Source organism: Scleropages formosus, unplaced genomic scaffold, assembly GCF_900964775.1.
Source record: "Scleropages formosus unplaced genomic scaffold, fSclFor1.1, whole genome shotgun sequence".
In the NCBI taxonomy this organism is placed as follows: domain Eukaryota; kingdom Metazoa; phylum Chordata; class Actinopteri; order Osteoglossiformes; family Osteoglossidae; genus Scleropages; species Scleropages formosus.
In genome coordinates this window covers 82416-102143 of record NW_021641059.1, presented here as the reverse complement: position 1 = coordinate 102143, position 19728 = coordinate 82416, and the positions used below count along the sequence as shown (strand labels likewise).

General features: G+C 42.6%; 1 protein-coding gene across 1 annotated transcript in view; it reads right to left on the bottom strand.

Annotated features, from left to right (window-relative positions):
• LOC114909829 (MAM domain-containing glycosylphosphatidylinositol anchor protein 2-like) overlaps positions 1-19728 on the bottom strand; it is a gene marked incomplete at its 3' end in the record, with an annotated part of 59081 nt that overhangs the window by 7893 nt on the left and 31460 nt on the right. Inside the window, exons 4-6 of the mRNA XM_029249621.1 lie at positions 6395-6591; positions 4267-4399; positions 1109-1378 (exon numbers count right to left, since the gene is read on the bottom strand). Coding sequence (XP_029105454.1) covers positions 1109-1378; positions 4267-4399; positions 6395-6591 — 600 coding nt within the window. The remainder of the gene's footprint in view (positions 1-1108; positions 1379-4266; positions 4400-6394; positions 6592-19728) is intronic.

Below are 19728 nucleotides of genomic sequence, written 5' to 3'. Positions count from 1 at the left end.
CCAAGTGTGAAACTGACTGTGTGTCTGTGTGTGTGCATAGAAATTAGAGCTGTCTTTGCTCACTGTACACAGCCATGCTTGCTGTTAATATTCGATGGGACATGCTGTTTGGGGCTGAGTCGAACCTTTGGGGACCCCTGGCAATCACAAGATAGCGTGACCCCTCCACATATTCCAGTTTGTGTTCCAATGTCTATGGTTGTTCCCCAAGAGCTCTGTGACATCACACAGTACATGGCTGCCCTAATGATGCTTATAAATGTACGTTCTGTAAATTGCAGTAAATTTGGGAAGCATATAGACTGATATGTTTTACAGTGTTATTGTAAAGCTGGTAGTGGAAACAACAACAACAATAGTTTACATACATTATTTATTAACTAAATAAATTAATAAATATAACCAATGTAAAATCACATGGGACGGTTATGTTATTTATATATTCCCATTACAAAGAAATTAAATCCACTGGACCACAGACAGATCATTATCAAAGCTTCACTATGATATAGCTAATGTATATTTCAAAGAACGAGGAATAACTATTTATGCTGCCGCTAAAGTGAAGTGCATTTTCGGCACCTGTTTGCTGCTGCCTGTTTGTGTGTACAATGATTATTTACAGCAATTTACTTGAATACTTGTTATGTAATGCAGATGAATCTTTTGATGCAACATCAGAGTTGTTGCTGCTATGCTTGTTCCCTTCCTTCACTTTTCTGCTCTGAAAAGTCTAGGATAATCCACAGCTGCGGCTGAGTTTGCAGCAATATAGCCAAAACAAAGTAAAATAAATATCATGGCATGTTCATTTACTACCAAATTCTGGAGCCATTCTCCATGGTAAAACTAAAACAACTACTTTTTTGTACTACAGTGTACAGAACATCGATTCTACATCAGGATCCTAAATCCATGTATAGCTGTCATAGTGATCAGCAAGAATCCTCCGGTGGCCATCTTTCAGAAAGAAATATTTTAGACATTTGTGTTAACAGAACAGAGGATTTTTTAGTCTTTGAAGGCATGTGTGAGCCACCAAACCACTGCAGTTCAACTTTGAATTGCGGATTGGAGTTGCGAGCTCAATGGGGATGGAGCAGCTTACCTCTGACCACAATGGTGGTGGACTTCTTAGCAGGATTGCCCACATTATTGTTGGCCACACAGCTGTAGACACCAGCATCATCTGACGTGATGGCTGGTAGGGTCAGCGTCCCACCGTTGAGCACGCTCTTGTCAGGCAGGGGCTCCGTGTTTCGCACCCATGTTAATGTTGGTATGGGTTCCCCGCCAGAAGTGATACACACCAGGGTCACCGTCTGCCCAGGGTTCACAACGATGGGGTCCTCCACAAGGAGTTTAATGGTGGGTGATGCTGAAAAGAAATTCACCACACGTCAGATCGCACTCTATTTCCTGTGCTCTCTTCTTTTTGCCTTAAAATACAGAGTAGAAAAAATCTGTTACTTCTACTTGTTCATATTTCAAATGCTACAGTCTATTTCCTATTATCCTATCTAATGCTTTGATGAAAAATTATTCACAACTTGAGCCATTTTTATTCCTAACATTTATACTGGACCAATTAAAATACGTTGCACATTGGTGCAAAAGCAAAACAGTTCCTGGGACCAAAGCAGAACAAACAGACTGCTAACTGGAGGGGTTAAAATGCATACAGAGTTGTCCAAGTATTACAGACTGGAATCCCCAAGGAGGGACCTTCTGTTAACACTGAGCAGAGCATTTATGACCCATAAACACCTCAATAAGCTGTATAAATGGATGAACTACTCAGGTAGTGAAACTCAGTTGCATTATATAAAATATGTCTTCTGATCTTATAAACATAAGTTACTGCATGAATAGATGTGAGGAAGGGGAGAAATAAATACATCAATCATTATAATCCTCACAAAGGCTCCTTCTGAAAGCAAGAAAAATGTTTAAAATAAAGACAAAAAATATATAACATTTCATAATAAAGTCATGTTAATAGGGAAAGGAAAGCTGTCATGAATGATTTTCATATGTCCAATCATGTCAGAACTGAAGTGCTTAACTGAAATGACTGACATTGTTGGGGAATGCTGCTTATTCATGTTTCTTTTTGCTACTGACAGGCAATACAACGGAAGAGACAAAAGACAGGGCTACAGTGCTGTTCAACATGAGCCAACTCCTGTAAGAGAAAAAAAAAAAAAAAAAAAACTTAAATAAAATAAAATAAACGTGGGACAGTCCACAGACAGTGTTCTACAATAAAGATAACCTTCCAAAGGGAGCAGAATTTAGGAGGTGAATAAAATAATTGTCCCGCCTTAAATTTTTAATCAGATGACGTGTTCTTTTTTTCTTTTTTTTTTCTCACTCCGGACAGCTTCCTGCCAAGAAAGTGGCTGCTGCTAGGTAGGGCTAGAGGGGCGAACAGCTTGCTTGGCCATGTAGCCAGCACACGCTGGGGTACAAATTGTTTTAGTGCTGCTCTGAGGGAAGGGCAGAGCAGTTCATCTCCTGAAGGGCAGAGCAGTTCATCTCCTGGGCTCTCCAGGGCTGTTTAGATTCTCTTCTGTCCATTAGGAGCTTTCATTCATTGGCCAAGGCCATCACCCAGGATGCTTCAGCTCGACTTGGATGGAGATACCAGGACTGGATTTGTGTTAATGACACTCAGGCCAGGCCTTTATTGTAGAAGAATGAAATGGGTACACGGCACAATGAGGAACCGCTGTGCCTGCAGACCTTGGCTGATGAAGAATAAAGCAGGACAGGAGGACAACCATGGCAAGGAAAAGCTAAGAAACACCAGCAGTCTCTCAGTGGGGAACACAGAAGTGAAACGTTTAGTCAGTGCTCACTTGTGACTGCTTTATCGCTCATAAAGTATGAAAAGGGAGGGTGCAGGAGCAGGCACAAGACAGATTAAGTACAGATTAGCACTCAGCGGGCAGTTATGAGAGGTCACCACCTGGACAGTAATCTGGACAAGCTATTGCTGGACTACAGGAGGAGTATGGGGGCATCCACAAGTCATTGATAGCAACGCATGAGTTGTGCACGCTTGTCTCATGAGTAGACTGCATAAACTTTGCAGGGATAAAGACGTACTTAAACAAAGGACTGCACATCTCTGAACTTGAAGTCCTTGGGGATTCATCTGGAATTTAAAGTAAGAGATATGATACAGGACCTGGGAAGGTTCTTTCTGTTATTTCACAGTCTGAACTCTGATGGCTCTAGCTACTGCATTTGGAAAATGCATAGGTGTAACACATTGTTAAAATATTTTGTCAAGTTTTATCAATTAAGGTAATGTAAGAGAAGAATAAGGCACACATTAATTGAGTTGCTCTTTAGCTTATAAATTACAACAGATCAAACGTGACATGTGCTTATCCACCGAGTCGATAGATGGCAGTGAAATGCACCGTAACAGAAAGGCACCGTTGAAGTGGTTTTAATTCAGCTCAATTCCACACTGCTTACAGCTCACGTCCATTTATGAGTGCTCGGCGATTCCAGTAGCGCTAGTAAGAAGGCGCTTATTGTTACCATGGAGACCAAAGTAGAAATGATAAAGAAAACTGAAAGTGCTGAGAGCAAGGGGGAAGTTACCCATGCTAATGGGATGAATCATGAACAAACAGCACTGAATACAAGTTTGTGGACACAATGCATTTATATTTTCAGTAATTTTAAATTTCTATTTTAATTCAGCTACCAGATCATTAAAATAATACAATAATGAAAAATTATAAAATTATTTTTAAAAGTTTTACTTTTTTCTAATTATACGCTTTTCAAATTATACGGTGTATCTGAGGTTTTTACAAAGCCTTTTCTTAATCTGCAAATCAGTAGAGGAACGTGTATTATCTGGATTATCAAGCTTTTTTCTTCAAATGTAACAATACAGTTGTGAACAAGCAAAGGTGCAAATAGTCTTCTGGACCATAAGTTGGAGATTGATTGTATAGGTCTGTGTCTGGCCAAAGAGTGGTTCAGGGTGTGTGTGTTTTTTTCCCACTCACATCAGGATTTTGGTCACACTGTCTTTAAAGGAAGTTTAATATGAAACATCAGCAGAAGTTTCATATACTGGGTGGACAGTTTTGCATATATCTCATATCCTCCTACTCCATCAGCATTTCTCACTTTGAGACAGAATGGATTGCTGACGGCCAGAATCCAGCAAAACTGAGCATCAATCCCCCGTCCCCCACCCTAGCAAAACACCCCACCTCCGCCAGCTCCCCAGCTCACCTGTTCTGTTGGTGAGCCTGAAGAGCACATTCTTGTCCGGGATTCCACATACATTGCGAACAGAGGCAATGCAGCTGTAGTTGGCATAGTCCTGTGGCCGTAGATTCTTGAGCTTCAGGATCTTAGTCTCTCCCTACAATTCAGACCGACAGACAGGGGGAATATAGTGCAGTAGCGTTTAGACTAAAGAAAGCAAACTGGACGAAGGACAGCTGAACAACAGAACGGACAACAATGTCAGTTTGTTATAAGAAATACTCAGATTTTTGTTTCAAGAAGTTACACACGATGAGAACAACCTCCATGCGGCTAATGTGAAATGGTGATTTTGCAGTCAGATCCCTGCATCATATTAATTAACAAATTTATGGAGGATACATTGCAATCCTTAAGCAAAGCCACTCCATTGACTGACAACTTTCATGACTGACCACTGGATTGATGATTGCTTGCATCTGACTCAGGAAGGTGAAGAGACAACACCGCTTGCATACCTCTGCTGGAAGACGACTGCGGCAGTGGTGTTGGATTCAAGCATCTCTATATCGGTGAAGGATCTCAGCCAAGGCTGAATGACCTTCTACTCAAATGTTTAATAAGGCAAGAGATTACAATAAGTTTTGTATGTCCAAGACAAAGATAGGAGGCAACAACACTGGCTTTGAGCCAAGCCCGTTGCATTAAACCTACTTATTACTTATCATGAAGAACAAAAAAATGCCTCAGTCACCACTGCAATGGATCCTCAAGCCTGCAGCTGATTAAATGATTCATTTATCATTTAATAAGCCCAGGATTTATGCTCTAGCATTTACCTTTTTTTTTTTTTTCTCAGTCCTAGGTCTCTTTCTTGGTCTGAGGCAGATTTACACAATGTTATCTATATGGATGTCTCTAGTTGCAACATATTGTTGGTGAGCATTCAGAAAGAATTGACATTGTTTGGCTTCCTCAAGTCTTTCAGTGAACTGCCACTCAGAAAGGTCAGCCATATTTGTATGGAGAAACAGGAAGAGTGAAGACGCAAAGCTGCAGGGATAACAAAACTCACATTTCCAAGCGGGTACTTTTTCTGGGACATGCATATTTCTGCAATTTGCATCACTTCACTCATACAAGCCTGAAAACTTTACCCGATTGTCAGTGAGCAACTATCAAAGGACCACTCCCACAGAAGGGATATACAAGAAAGGCTCTAAAAAGGGTTTAAAAAAATTCTAAAAGACCATTGAGGAGGCTCATGTGGCCTGATCATCATTATTACAACTCTGACCACAGAGAATGAAGGAAATAAATGGACGTAACAGAGTGAGACCCTTTGTGGCTTGTCTGTTATTGCTAATTGGCACCATATGGGATTTGGAAACGCATCTCAGCATGGTGAGAGTGACAGTGCTGAGTTTCCCACACAGCTCTCTCAGGAGTCAGGTGGGTCTCCAAGCTTCGCTTCTTTTCCTCATGCGCTGTTCCGAATAAACTTCACCCTCATATCGGATCTTCTCATAACCCACGGCCTGCTTACCAACTTGAAAATAGCTGCCCCAATGTCACGGACGCTAACCCAAAATCGACTTCCTATTATATTTATTCATTACTTTCTATGCACTGTTGAGATATACAACTTGTGATACTTAAATGCCATTGATTCATGATGACATTTGTATCTCAGTCATTCCCACTGGTGGGTATCCCACAGATTACTTGGTGTTTGTGGCATAAATAAGATGTAACATTTCTATGTAAAAGTGATTTTTTTTTTTTTTTTTAAATTTCAAATAGCCATGCAGTTTGGGTATACTGCAGTATTTCTGATTTCTGACTTATTCATTATGTATTCATTATGTATGTTTTAAAAGGGTATTAGTAGAATTTGTTCAGAATTTCTATTGCAAACAATACTTATAAAGAAGACAGCATAAAAACAACAGCAACATATCTTATATTTGTAACATTTTGTTATTCTATAATATATATTACTTTTGTAACAATATGTTATATTTGTAACATTAACTGTGCACTAATTACTGTTTCAGAATAGTTTCATTTGCTCTTCCTATACAAAATGAGATCCAACATGGTCAGTAGACCTCCACTGTCTCAGGGGAGGGCTCACGGGGCTCTGGCTTACCTGTGTGAAGAAAGGCTCATAGATTTCCACACCCTTGTCAGAGCCCTGGGAAAGGACCTCGCGGCCCCGCCGCCAGCTGTAGCGCACCGGTGGGTTGGAGTTGGCCACACACCGCAGGAACACTGTCCTCTCATAGTAGAACTGCTCCTTGGCCTCGCCGATGCTCTGATGCACAGTCACCACCGGATCGTCGAGGTCTGTCAGAGAGTGTGCGCCAAGAGGGTGGTCAGGTCAGTGAGAGGCTGCTGGCTTGGCTGCCAGCTCCAGTTTTGCCACTTTCCAGCTTACATCATGTCATTACTCATTTAGTAGTCCAAGCTGCCTGGGTTTCCCAGGCAACACTGAGTGCGTATGAATAAAGACCTGCTGCTGGAGTTATGCCTCCATGATTCATCCTGCCCTCTTTGTTCAGCTGTATAACCCAAAGGCTGAACATCTACTCCTCTTACGCAGGACATCTCTACCAGCGGGGGCATGAAAATCATTGCGCGTATACTGTATGTAAGCTACAAAAATGAGCTTATGCGCAGTCACTCTGGCTGGATGCATCCAGCACCAGTTCTTCCTGAAAGGTAATGTGAGTCACTGCATGAAAGGACAGGGTGCGATATGTATTTCTGACAATTGCAGCTCTCAGTTTGAACGGAGTGCGAGGAACAAGCTGTAAAAATGATGCTATCAGGAGAGACCCTGAGAATATGAACACTGCACTTAAACCAATCTCAATTCAGCAAAACACAAAGACACCCAAACTTTTGAAGTGTTCTGTATGCATCCTGACCAGAACACTTTTTCTGAGTTGCTATGCAACAGATAAGAGGCTTTAATTAAAACGGGCATGACAGCACTCTGACCATGATGCTTGGCAATTAGAAGGGGCAACTGGAAGCATTAAGGGGGTGACAGATAAACAATAAAAAAAAAGAAGGTTGTTATAACCAATCCAGCTTTAGTGCAGCAGCTATTGCTGGAGTGCCATGTGATCAAGCAATACAATACATACAACGCTGACACAAGCAAAATGGCTGTATTAATGAATGACACACATAGATATACAGAAACAGGCAGGCAAACAGATAGATAGATAGATAGATAGATAGATAGATAGATAGATAGATAGATAGATAGATAGATAGATAGATGTCACAATTTAAGAAGAAAAGTTTATTGTTAACCATTAATGTGACAAGATGTCAGCCAAAATGCAGAGAAAAGGTTTATGGGATGTCATTTACCTTGAGAATACAAAACCCTCGGAAGTTATGAAAGCAAAAGGTTATTGGACAAATAGTTGTACTGTTTGAAGGGCATTGTGTTGCTGCAGAGAGTCACACTGCTGCCTCACAGTGCCTGAGCTGTTGAAGCATAGAATCCAGGTTTGAATCCAGCTCAGTCTGTGTAGACTTTGTGTTTTCTCTCTGTGTCTATGCACACTGTGCATGATCTAGGAAGACTGCATTGTCAGTAGTGTATGTGCATGTCTTGTGATGTACTGGCATCCTGTTGTCCAGTGTACGCCCTCTCTTAGCCCTGACCAAGGCTACTGGTTACTAAAAATGGATGCATGTATTGCTTATAGACTGTGAGCTGGTGGGTGGTATAGCCTGGGGGAGGAGGTTGGATTTGCTTGATGGAGAGCTCCTAGTGAGCTGCTCCTTGTGAGTTGCCCTTACCCTAACTCAATAGTGATGTCACTGTGGCCACTTCAGGGAACATCACATGCATCATAAGAGCAGATGGCCTGAAGACTTTAGACATGGACTGTTTTGGGGAAATGTGGTAGATTTTGTGGTTCTGGATTCCCTGAAAGGGGGTATGGATTCTTGGTTCCTTTTGGTTTACAATGAATGTCCCATTTTGGTGGAAAACCTGCTCTACTGTGCCTGAATCCTGGCCAGGTAGTCACAACACCCATTCCTCAGAAAATGGGGTTAATTTATTTTGTGAAATCAGTATTATTCAAATTCCCACTGTGAAGGGGTCAAATTGTTAGATTTACTATTTTTACTGGTTTAATTCATGCTTTTCTCCAACACACCTTACTATATTTAGTCATTTATACAGCTTGACATTTTTTACTGTAGTAATGTAGGGGTAAGCACCTTACTGAAGAGTACTACAGATGGAGGTGACATTCAAACCTGTTACCTTTGCATCCAAAGGCAACTGTAACCATAGGTTATCAGATGACCCTATAGACCCTACCCTACCATAGTTGCTCTCTTGCCTACAAAGATAAGGTAAAGTAGAGGTTAATACACTAGACATAGCCCAAAAAGGGCCACACTGACATGACAAACTGTTGTTCACATTTTCGTTTTATGGGATCCTGTTATTTGAGGGCATGGTACTAGCTGAGTAACTACAGTCCCTTGGAAGACAGAGAAAATAAAAAAGTATGTTTAAATCACTTTATAGATAGGGGGAAGTGGTGGTGCAGTGGGTTTGGCCTCTGCGTGCGCTCTGGTGGGTCTGGGGTTCAAGTCCCACTTAGGGTGCCTTGTCACAGACTGGCATCCTGTCCTGGGTGTGTCCCCCAGCCTTGTGCCCTGTATTGCTGGGCTAGGCTCCAGCTCCCTGTGACCCCTGCTTGGGATAAGTAATTTCAGTCAATGCATCACTTAATTATATTGTTTTTCTTCATTTAAAGATTCAGTAAAGGGAAAGAGTTCCTTTTCATTTTTCCCTGTACACAATCAACAGAGACGGAAAAAGCGAAATTAAAAGTACCCATGCAGCTTAATTAAAGGGTTTGCTGATCGATTCCTCAACAGTCTATCAGAATTATTCAGGTACGAACCACTGTTTCTGAGATGATGGCATCAATAAAACAATTAGGTGAAGGTGATTGTTATATATGTCTTGCTGTTTTATCATTTGTGCAGAGAGGAGGCTGTGGTTTTGTCTTAGTCTCTGGCTTTTGTCTTTGTCTTTCACTTCGAATGAAACGCTGTCAAACTTCATCTTCCTACATTCTTCAGTTCCCTGCTCATGAAAAAATGTGTCTGTGGAGCTCAACACATATTACATATTTCAGAATCTTTCATACCACTTCAAATACACATTTGATTTGCACTTATTATGATGATGCTCTTTATGTAATCTCTCAAACTTGTTTCATTTTTATCTAAACAAATGAATAAGAGAATGATGGAAACTAAAATGAACTGACTAATAAAGACCAACATGAATGTGAAGAAAATACAGTTGTATTGTATAAAACAAATAAATACTGGCTAATGTCCCTCTCAAACCATCATTCCATGATGAAACAGTGTGATCATCGGAGTCGGTGGCGCTTGTTTGTGTGACAATATATCACAGCTGAGAGCTATAACTTATGCCCCTACTATCCCTACTGCAGGGATGAATCTCTCAGCAGTGGTAAAGCTGACAGTCTACAGCAGTGATTCGTCTTAGTGAACTCGAATGTAAACTTGTACGCTGATACATGCAAATCCAGTAGAGCAAAACCTGGCAATGCTTGAGGTGTGCAGAGGCTCCAGTGGTTCCATCTCAAAGCAGGCGTTTGCTGTAGCTTAAGTAGACGTGAACCGCACCGTAAAATTCATAACGGTGCATCATTACATCATGATGCAGTTTCGTGAAGACTTTGATTACACAAGTTCCAAATCATACGCTGAAATGCCTTTTCTTTAGGCAGATTTGGAGCAGCTGGTAGTGTAGTGGTAATAGCTGCTGCCTTTGGACTCAAAGTTGGCAGGTTGGAATCCCCCTCCAGTTGTAGAACCTTTGAATAAGGTACTTACCATAAAATAATCCAGTGTAATTACCCAGCTGTATAAATGGGTAAATAATTAAGTTGCGTTGGAGAGAAGAATCAGTTGAAAAAATAAATGTACATTCAAGTAATTTCTTACAAGACTCATTAAATTCAGAACAATGAGAAAATTTTCATGGAAAAGACAAGACAGTGAAGAAGTTGTGTTTTCTATCCTCAAAAGACTGACATGTTGTATCTCTTCTGACCCCTCGCAAGTGCTAAATAGTAAATACAAAGTTATGCCGTTGAACAAAATTAATATAGTTCCAGTTTCAGAGTCCCAAGGTTTAAACTTAACATGTTTAAGAACTCTTTTATTCGCCAATCAGTGATGCTGCTCAACCAAGACAGCAGGCCACTCAAAATGCAATGATAGTCTGATAGTAAGCAGTAACAGGACTAGTGTAACAGTTCCGCAATATTCTGTATGCGATAGTCTTTATGTGTGGATGTTCAGGCCATTGTATTGTGACATCTTGTGTTTGTGTGTGTTCATTTGAAAAGCACTGCATTTCATGTATCTATTTACTCATTTACTTATTTATTCTTTTTTACTTCCCTGTATCTTTGTGTTTTTGCCCTCGATGTGTAATAAGTCATTGTCACTGATGAGCAGAACTGCAACGATGCAAAACAACTACACACACACACACACACACACACACACACACACACACACACACACACACTTTCAGAGCCGCTTGTCCCATACGGGGTCACAGGGAACAGGAGCCTACCCAGTAACACAGGGCGTAAGGCCAGAGGGGGAGGGGACACACCCAGGAGGGGACGTCAGTCCGTCGCAAGGCACCCCAAGCAGGACTCGAACCCCAGACCCACTATAGAGCAGAACTGCAGGCCAACCCACTGCACCACCGCACCCCCTCTGCAAAACAACTAATTCCAGAGAAATCTGACAATTCAGTTAAACCGTATCATATTGCACTGCACCATAAAATCATTAAAAGTGTATAAGATTTATTTACATATATAGAAACAACTGCAGAAGGGACTCTGCAAGGAAGGGACTGAGGGACAATGACAAGCAGTTTTTTTTTTCCCCCCCATCAAAAAGATTCAACAACTCTTAACCACTAAGTTTGCTACCATTTTGTCTATTATAGTATAGTATAGTCACTGTCTGTATGTCTGTTCATACAGACTGTGGCACCGCAGTGCAAAGAAAGAGAGCAGTGCCAGGGGCAGCTCATGGGCATGGGACCCAACAGCACCAAGAGCTGTCCAAGACACCCTGAGCTGTGGGCAGTCGGCTCATCACCATGAGCAAGATAAAAAACATAGGAGACAACCAAATGCAGAGATGTCAGGGAGACACACTTCTGTTCTGAGCCTTGTCTTCTCCCCCTGCTTACCAGTGACCCGCCCAACTTGGCATGGTCGACACCAGTGAGAAAAGCAAAGGCGGTCGCACACACAAGAGGTCCAAAGTCAAAAGTACAAAGATTTTCTGTTTTGGTTCTGATGTGGAGGAATGATCTCCTGCCCTCACTCAGAGCTGCTGAATCTCTGTCCACATTTAAAAAGGGTCTTAAAACTCACCTCTTCCAGACTCACTTTACATTTATTCATTTAGCAGACACTTTTCTCCAATGTGACTTCCAATGAACTCTATGTAGTGTTATGAGCCCACACACCTTATTCACCAAGATAACTCACACTGCTAGATACACTACTTACAATGGGTCATTCATCCATACATCAGTGGAACACACTCTCTCTGTGTCAGTCACACACTATGGTGAACCTGAACAGTATGTCTTTGGACTGTGGGGGGAAACCAGAGGAAACCCACGCAGACAAGGGGAGAACATACAAACTCCACACAGACTGAGAGGGGACCGAACCCAGGTCCTCTTGTACAACCCAGGTGCTGTGCACTACTCCTGTGCCACCGGGCACTTCTCCCATGATCTCGTAAATGCATGATAAACGTTTACACAATTGTTATGTTTAATCAGTTGTTAATACATTTTAATTTGCTTAATAATGGAAAGCCTATATGCAACTACTTGTGTGACACACAATGGTTCACATGGTGGAATGTGACAAACTGACTCTTCTCAACGGGGGGTGCAGTGGCGCAGTGGGTTGGACCGCAGTCCTGCTCTCCGGTGGGTCTGGGGTTCAAGTCCCGCTTGGGGTGCCTTGCGGCGGACTGGCGTCCCGTCCTGGGTGTGTCCCCTTCCCCCTCTGGCCTTACGCCCTGTGTTGCCGGGTAGGCTCCGGTTCCCCGTGACCCCGTAAGGGACAAGCGGTTCTGAAAATGTGTGTGTGTGTGTGACTCTTCTCAAGCATCATGTGTCTGCATCGAAATATTTCCTTCTGATGATGTAGTGCACTCTTTGTATTGTTCTTTGAGATGTATACTGCATTGTAGAAAGGCATGCCAGATGCATCTGCTAAATTAATAAACGTAGATATGTGCAGTAAATCAAAAAAACGTAAGTTCACCCTTTGTCACATTATGTAAGGTCAGTTTAAAATAATATTAAAAAAAAATACCAGCTTTACTTCATTGAAAAAGACACTCAGCAGTTGATCTGAAAGTAATGTATGACAGAGATGCCACTGGTTACATCACAGAAATGTATTTATATAGTGTGTGGATTTATTTTTAAAGATTATCTTTGCAAACTCTTTTTTTCAACATTGTAATTTACATGAATAACGTTTCAATAATTCCAGTAGGTGTGGTGTTAAGTTCCACAAGGATGTGATTATTATTATAAATGTCACTCCCTCCTCAGCGCAACGAGGATCACCTGCGGCAGATCAGGAAGCGACCGCATAAAAGGGAGATCCGGAGCCCACTCAGACGCGGAACCTTGTTCAGCCTTCATCATAGCTCTAGTGTGTGCCTCTTGAATCCTTACCTTTCCTGTTCCACCTGTCCGCAACCCTGTCCTCCCGTCTCCTCTCCCTTATTTCTCTGGACCCCACGGTTTCCTCGAGCTCCCTCTTGTCTTATGGATTATGGCTTTCGGATTGTCCCTCTGATTACGTTTGTGCATCGATGACCCTTGGATTGTCTTGTGACCACGATTTTTCGATTCCCCTTTTGACTGTCGGCGCTCCGCACTTGGGTCCGACGGCTTCCTTCCGTTGTGACACCATGATAATAAATGTGGATGAGATTATTAAATATAATATGTCATGAATAAAAGAATTAATATATAAGAAAACATTTTTAAATATACTTTATGAATTGTATTACTAGGGGTAGCGCAGTGGTTAAAGCTGTTATTCTCAAATCTAAGGGTCGGAGGTTTGAATCTCCCCTAGGGTTGTAATACCTTTTAGCAAGGTACTTACCCTAAAATTGCACCATTAAAAAGAAATTACCAAGCTGTATAAATAGGTAAATAATTGTAGATAGCTTTACATTGTAAGGCACTTTGGAAAAAAGTGTCAGATAAATTGATAAATGAATAAATGTAAATAAATATATACAAGTTAGTCAAAAGAGTAGAACTCCGAATCATCACATTTTAACCATTCTTTTAGTAAAATGAACAAAGGTGACATTCTGTCACAGCAAAAATGCAGCATTTATTAAAAAAAAAAAAAATGTATTGGCTTTGTGGCTCTAAGAATATAGGGCTACACACCAAAGAAATTATGTGGAGGATGGAGGGAGTTAATGTGCAGCTTTCAGCCGATGTAATATATGATAGTGGATCTGTCAGGACTGGGTTACGGATGACAGAAATTACCCCCATTTTTTGCCGGACTAATAATTATCCCATCTTGATTACGTGCAATTCAAGAGACCACCCTGACACTTGTAGTTCAGCTTTTAATGTGTGGAGAAAAAAAAACTCATTATGTCATCTCATCTAGCGCAAAGGAAATGGAAAACGAGGAATATATCATGAACATGAAAAACTATGGCAGATTTCATGGCATTTGTATTAATACTCTTTAGTGAAACCTCTCCTAAGAGAACAATCCCTATTTCATCTTTTTTTAGTAGCACTGTCAGTAGCAGTATTTACAGCAATTGTCTCAAGACAGAAATACAAATATATAAAAGATTGCAACATTAAATTCCTTGTATTTATCCCATAAGAGGAAAAGAAATATGTAAAATGCTGCTCTTATATGCACTTTTACTTCTCTGTGATACATGCTTCAGCCTTAATTAAGGATGCGCATAGATGTGAACTCCATTTTGAATTAGAATTGCTAAAAACTTTCAAGAAAGATCCAGTTAATCTTGAGTATCTGCTGCAACTGTTCAAAAAAATAATTCAATATAAAGATTAAAAATTAAGAAAACTCTTAGTAAAATGTTCTTCCTTGCAACACAAGACTTTTCGGCACAAATACTTTAGCAGGTCAATAAGTGGAGTTAAGTTCCCTCTTTACTATATAAGCTACATTATCATTACTGAGACTTAGCACAGAAAAATGCCTTATAAGAAGAACACCTCAACTTTTGGTGTCATTGGAAGGTAAGAATGCACAACACAAGCATGCAGACATCACACACAGCTCTGCCTCTTCCTCTTTGGTGCTCTAAGTCTGATCTTTATAGGACAGAATTGTAACCTCATGCTCTTCCTACATTGGGCACATTTACCGTTGAAGCAAACAAGGTGCTCTCATTATATTGCCATTCCCTGACATATGTCCAAGTTACGTTCTAACCGACCGGTCAGATCTCAAAAAGTACGTAAGTCGGACGTATGTTAGCATGGCACACAGAAGTTGTATATCTGTACAACATTCTTTTATCCTACACAACTTCTATCATGATTATTTCATGTTTTTATTAACCAGCTTTATTAATTGACAATTTATATTGTGGCGCGCAGCACCATGGGTTTGGATGGGGTGAAGAAGGACGCAGAAGCAGCGTTAATTTCGAACGTTTAATTGAACACCGGCACACAGGGAAATAATGCTCTTGGTCCGAGGACCCCGCTTCCGCCAGGACCTGCACCTCAAGCCAGCCTTCCGCTTTGTGCCCCTAGGCTCTCTCCTCTTTCTTCCCCGGGCAGACACAATCACCCCTTATATTTCCCGTACGTTATCAAATGCTAACCAATTACAATAAATACATTTCCCGCTCAAAACATTAACACAGGTCATTACATAGCCCCCCATAAAAAAAATAACAGTGTTCCCACTGCTGCCTGCCCGGCAAATGTCCCACTGCCCAGCGTTGGCCCTCACGTGCCTCCAGTTGGGAGTGTAGGTCCCGGACATTCAGCACTAGTGGTTGGGGTGGGGACAACCGCAGTAGCTCGCCACGGCGGTGTGCTTGGGGGTCAAGGTGGCCATCCTTGTCCCTTGTCTGCTCGGCCTCGGTCCCAGTGCTGCTCTTTTTGCTCCCCCCGGCACGTAGCAGGCTTGGTGGCGCCCCTGTGGCTTTTGCGAATCGCCTTGCGCTCCCCGCAGCCGCAGCTGACCAGCTCCTTTGGGACCTTCGCGTCAGCTCTCCACAGCCAATCCATGCTGTCCCAGCTCCGTCGTCGGGGGCAAACATCTCTCCTACTCGGCAGGCCGTCTCGCCGCACGGCCACATTTTGGCGGAGCACCCGAGCAAGCCGACCTTCTTGCCGCTCACGCTTCTGCCGCCTTGCCACACGCAGAATCCTCTGTGACGCTCGTGAGACCGGCTGCCACTTTTTGTGCAGCCCTCCTGCTTTCACGCCGTTTGCTCCGCCGTGCCATGCTAACTTTGAAAAGCTCGTTGGGGCTCCAAGCAGGCTGGGCGCTTTCTCCACAAAAACGGCAAAATCTTCATCTGCAGGCGAATTCAAGTTGGTTCACTTGTCTCCACCACGAAGCCCTGACCATCCACAGACGAGGCACGCTGCTCCGCGTCGTCCAGCACATCGTCGGACCTCCTCGGGAAAGCGGCGCTCTCCACAGGGCGACTTTCCTCCGCAGCTGCCGGCAGTTCGCTGCCTCTTTCTGCCGCCCTTTTCCTGGGCGCAAGGAGACCCCACTCGACCTGCTCGCCCGTCTCCAGCAGCACCTCACAGCCCTTCTCCACCATCTTGACGACAGCGTGCGCTTCCCCGGGGTCCCCCTGTACACCCGCGCTCTGCAACAGCTCCTCCTCCCCGACCTCCACTGTCGCAGGTTTTTCTTCCGCCGGTCGCCATTCTTTTGTCCCGCAGGCTTCTGTTCTCGCACCATTTTCCCTTTCCTCCTTTTTGGTGTTCAACTGCTCCAGTATCCAGCCTCTTATTGTCCTGCCCCATCCCACTTCTGACCCCAATGTGGCACGCAGCACCATGGGTTTGGATGGGGCAAAGAAGGACGCAGAGGCTGAATTCATTTTGAACGTTTTATTGAACACCGGCACACAGGGAAATAATGCTCTCGGTCTGAGGACCCCGTTTCCTCCAAGACCTGCGCGTCTCGCCAGCCTTCCCAGCCTGCTTAGTGCGCCCAGGCTCTCTTCTCTTTCTCCCCCGGCAGACGCAATCACCCCTTATATTCCCTGTACATCACCAAACACTATCCAATTACAATAAACACATTTCCCACTCAAAACAGTAATGCAGGTCGTTACAATATGATTCTGTAGTTTTTTTAACATTTTATTTAAGATTCTTTAGTTCAAATTCGATCATTGTTATTTATATGTTATGCAAGTTCTATCGTGATTATCTGCCTTCTTATCGGATCTATCATCAGGGGATTTGTTTTTCCTCTTGCTTGTCATCTTCTTTGGACTTTAATACAATAATGGTTTAATCCAGTGCAAAAATTTGTTAAATTTACTTGAATATCGCACGCTTACTGGATGGCAACTGAGAGCGAGAACTGAGAGAGATGCTGTGATGTACACAACGGCGGGATATCATCTGACGGTCACTATCGTATGCATGTAGACGTTAGCACTGGCGGAAGTACAACCAAGTGTAATTTTTATATTTTCTTTATTTTTTAAAATTTATACAGTATTTTTTTTTTCCAGTCACATGTACGGATGTACAAAGTCGCATAGGTTGTAAGTAGGGGAGAGGCTGTACAGAGAATGGCAACCAAGGGCCAGGCAGTGCCTTCGCCACCCATCTGCTATCAATGACCATTTCTCCATTTAGAACTGCAGCGATTCCAAGAATATAGGCCATACGGCAGTGCACCCTGTGGATGGAAGTAATTTAAAACACACACTTAAATAAAGGCAGTTCAGACTCACGTGGGAGGAGGACATTCTGCACCCTACACAGACAAGATCTGGCTGCATTCAAACCTGCAACTGTGGAGCTTCAAAGCACCAATACCATGTCACGTTTGATTGAGCCCATTTCCTAACATCAAACTTAAATTGGTACTTTGAATTTTTCAGACTCCCTTAAACACTGGTATTTGACAAATGGAAGCACAGCTGAGGGCTGCAAAGTTCAGCAAGGACACGCAGTGAGTCCTCATTCACAGGTTACGTGATCAATAGCACATCTGTGGCTTCAGACTGTTTAAACACTACCCCGGCTTCGTCTAGTCTGAGGGTTTTGAACCCAAAGAACCCTTAAAGTCAGCTCTTGATCTCTACAGTCTGAATGCAGATCCATCAACAGTTATTGAAAGTCTACCTGATCAATACTCACAGAGTGATTAGCAACAGCATCTACAGTCTTTGGCAGCAAATCTCATCAACCAGCGATATGCGTTTATTGGAATTCATCAGGTAATTAGGGCTGTCAATAATTTATCACACAGACCCTGGTGTTTTCAAAAGAGCTGTTTTAATGAGTAGCTGGGAACAGCTTACATGGGAACTGCATTCGACAGTCCTGTCCTTGTACTATGACCTGTGTCAACGGCAGCGTTCACAATGGCATCACAGAATCTTGCATCTAACCCTAACCCAAGTAAATGGCTCCACATGTTTATTTTATCATTGCTGGAATGTAATTTTTTTTTTTAATTTTACTATTTTACTTAATTAATCACAGGACTTCATTATTTTATTCATATCTTTTCAATCTTTCCTTGTGCTTATTGCCAGAAACTGGATGCGGCAGAAAGTTCCAGAATACAGACTGTGCCTGTAACTTGAATGTATTCCACAGACCAGGAGTAGGGCCTAAAAGACCTTGACTAGATTTTGTTTTAAGTGCATACTGATAAGTACGTTTCAGTCTGTATTAAAAGACATAAGAGAAATGTACTGGGGGAGTGGAGAGAGGGGTGTTGCAAGCATACAGGATATGCGTTTTGAGTGCGCATCCATCTGTAATGGAACTTCCTGTCACAGACTGAGCTGTGACAGGCAAGTTGGGAGCAAGGAATCAGTAAGATGCCGGCAAAATACCATCAATGAAGTGCTGAACCTTGTTGCTGTCGTTGCCTGTCACATGCATTTCACCTTGTACTGCTACATTGCTTGTTATGGTCTAGTATTCCATTTAACACTTTCTGTTTGAACTAGATTGGGTGCTGGGAAAGGCCTACCGGTATCTGTCTGTTTGTCATTAATTAATAACATTTCTTTTATCAAAGTATGACAAGTACATGTAATTGGTTGTGAAAAGTAAATGCATTTATTGTTTTTACATTTCTGTAAACTTTTTGCTTACCATACAGCTATCTGGCATTCTGTGGTGTTTGGTACCTTGTGTTGTAAACCAGATGGAGTGAACCGTTTGGGGTATTTCTAGGTGGGAGTCCTTGGGCACAACCAACTAGACAGGGGTGTTTTATTGTGTAATGTGATAAATGTTTTTATAAGGGGGGTGTGGTGGCGCAGTGGGTTGGACCACAGTCCTGCTCTACGGTGCGTCTGGGGTTCGGATCCCGCTTGGGGTGCATTGCGGTGGACTGGCGTCCCGTCCCGTCCTGGGTGTGTCCCCTTCCCCCTCTGGCCTTACGCCCTGTGTTACTGGGTAGGCTCTGGGGCAAGTGGTTCTGAAAGTGTGTGTGTGTGTGTGTGTGTGTGTGTGTGTGTGTGTGTGTATATATTTATTTTTATAAGTTGTAACGTAGGGATATTTATAGTAGAAAATGTTTTGTATTGTTTGTATGTTTTAGTATTTATGTTGGATGTAATTTTTGGGGAAATGTATTTTGGAATGGGGGGGTGCGGTGGCGCAGTGGGTTGGACCACAGTCCTGCTCTCTGGTGGGTCTGGGGTTTGAGTCCCACTTGGGGTGCCTTGCGACGGACGGACTGGCATCCCGTCCTGGGTGTGTCCCCTCTCCCTCTGGCCTTATGCCCTGTGTTGCCGGGTAGGCTCCGGTTCCCCGCGACCCCATATGGGACATGGGGTTCTGAAAATGTGTGTGTGTGTGTGTGTGTGTGTGTGTTTGTGTGTGTGTGTGTGTGTGTGTGTATTTGGAATAGTTGGGGCTGTTATGGTATAATCAGAAGGGTGGAGTTACTGCTATATAAGTTTGTATTAGGGCACTAGGAGAGGTTCTCAATTGATGCAAACTTATGCAGACAGACTCTCATGCAGCAAATAGGAGAGCTATGCATTGCTGTTGATGCAAGGGGTTAAGCCCATGGTTCATAGGCCTCATGTTCTTTGAAACTTAATGTTTGTTTTGTATTTGGCTGGGGTTAA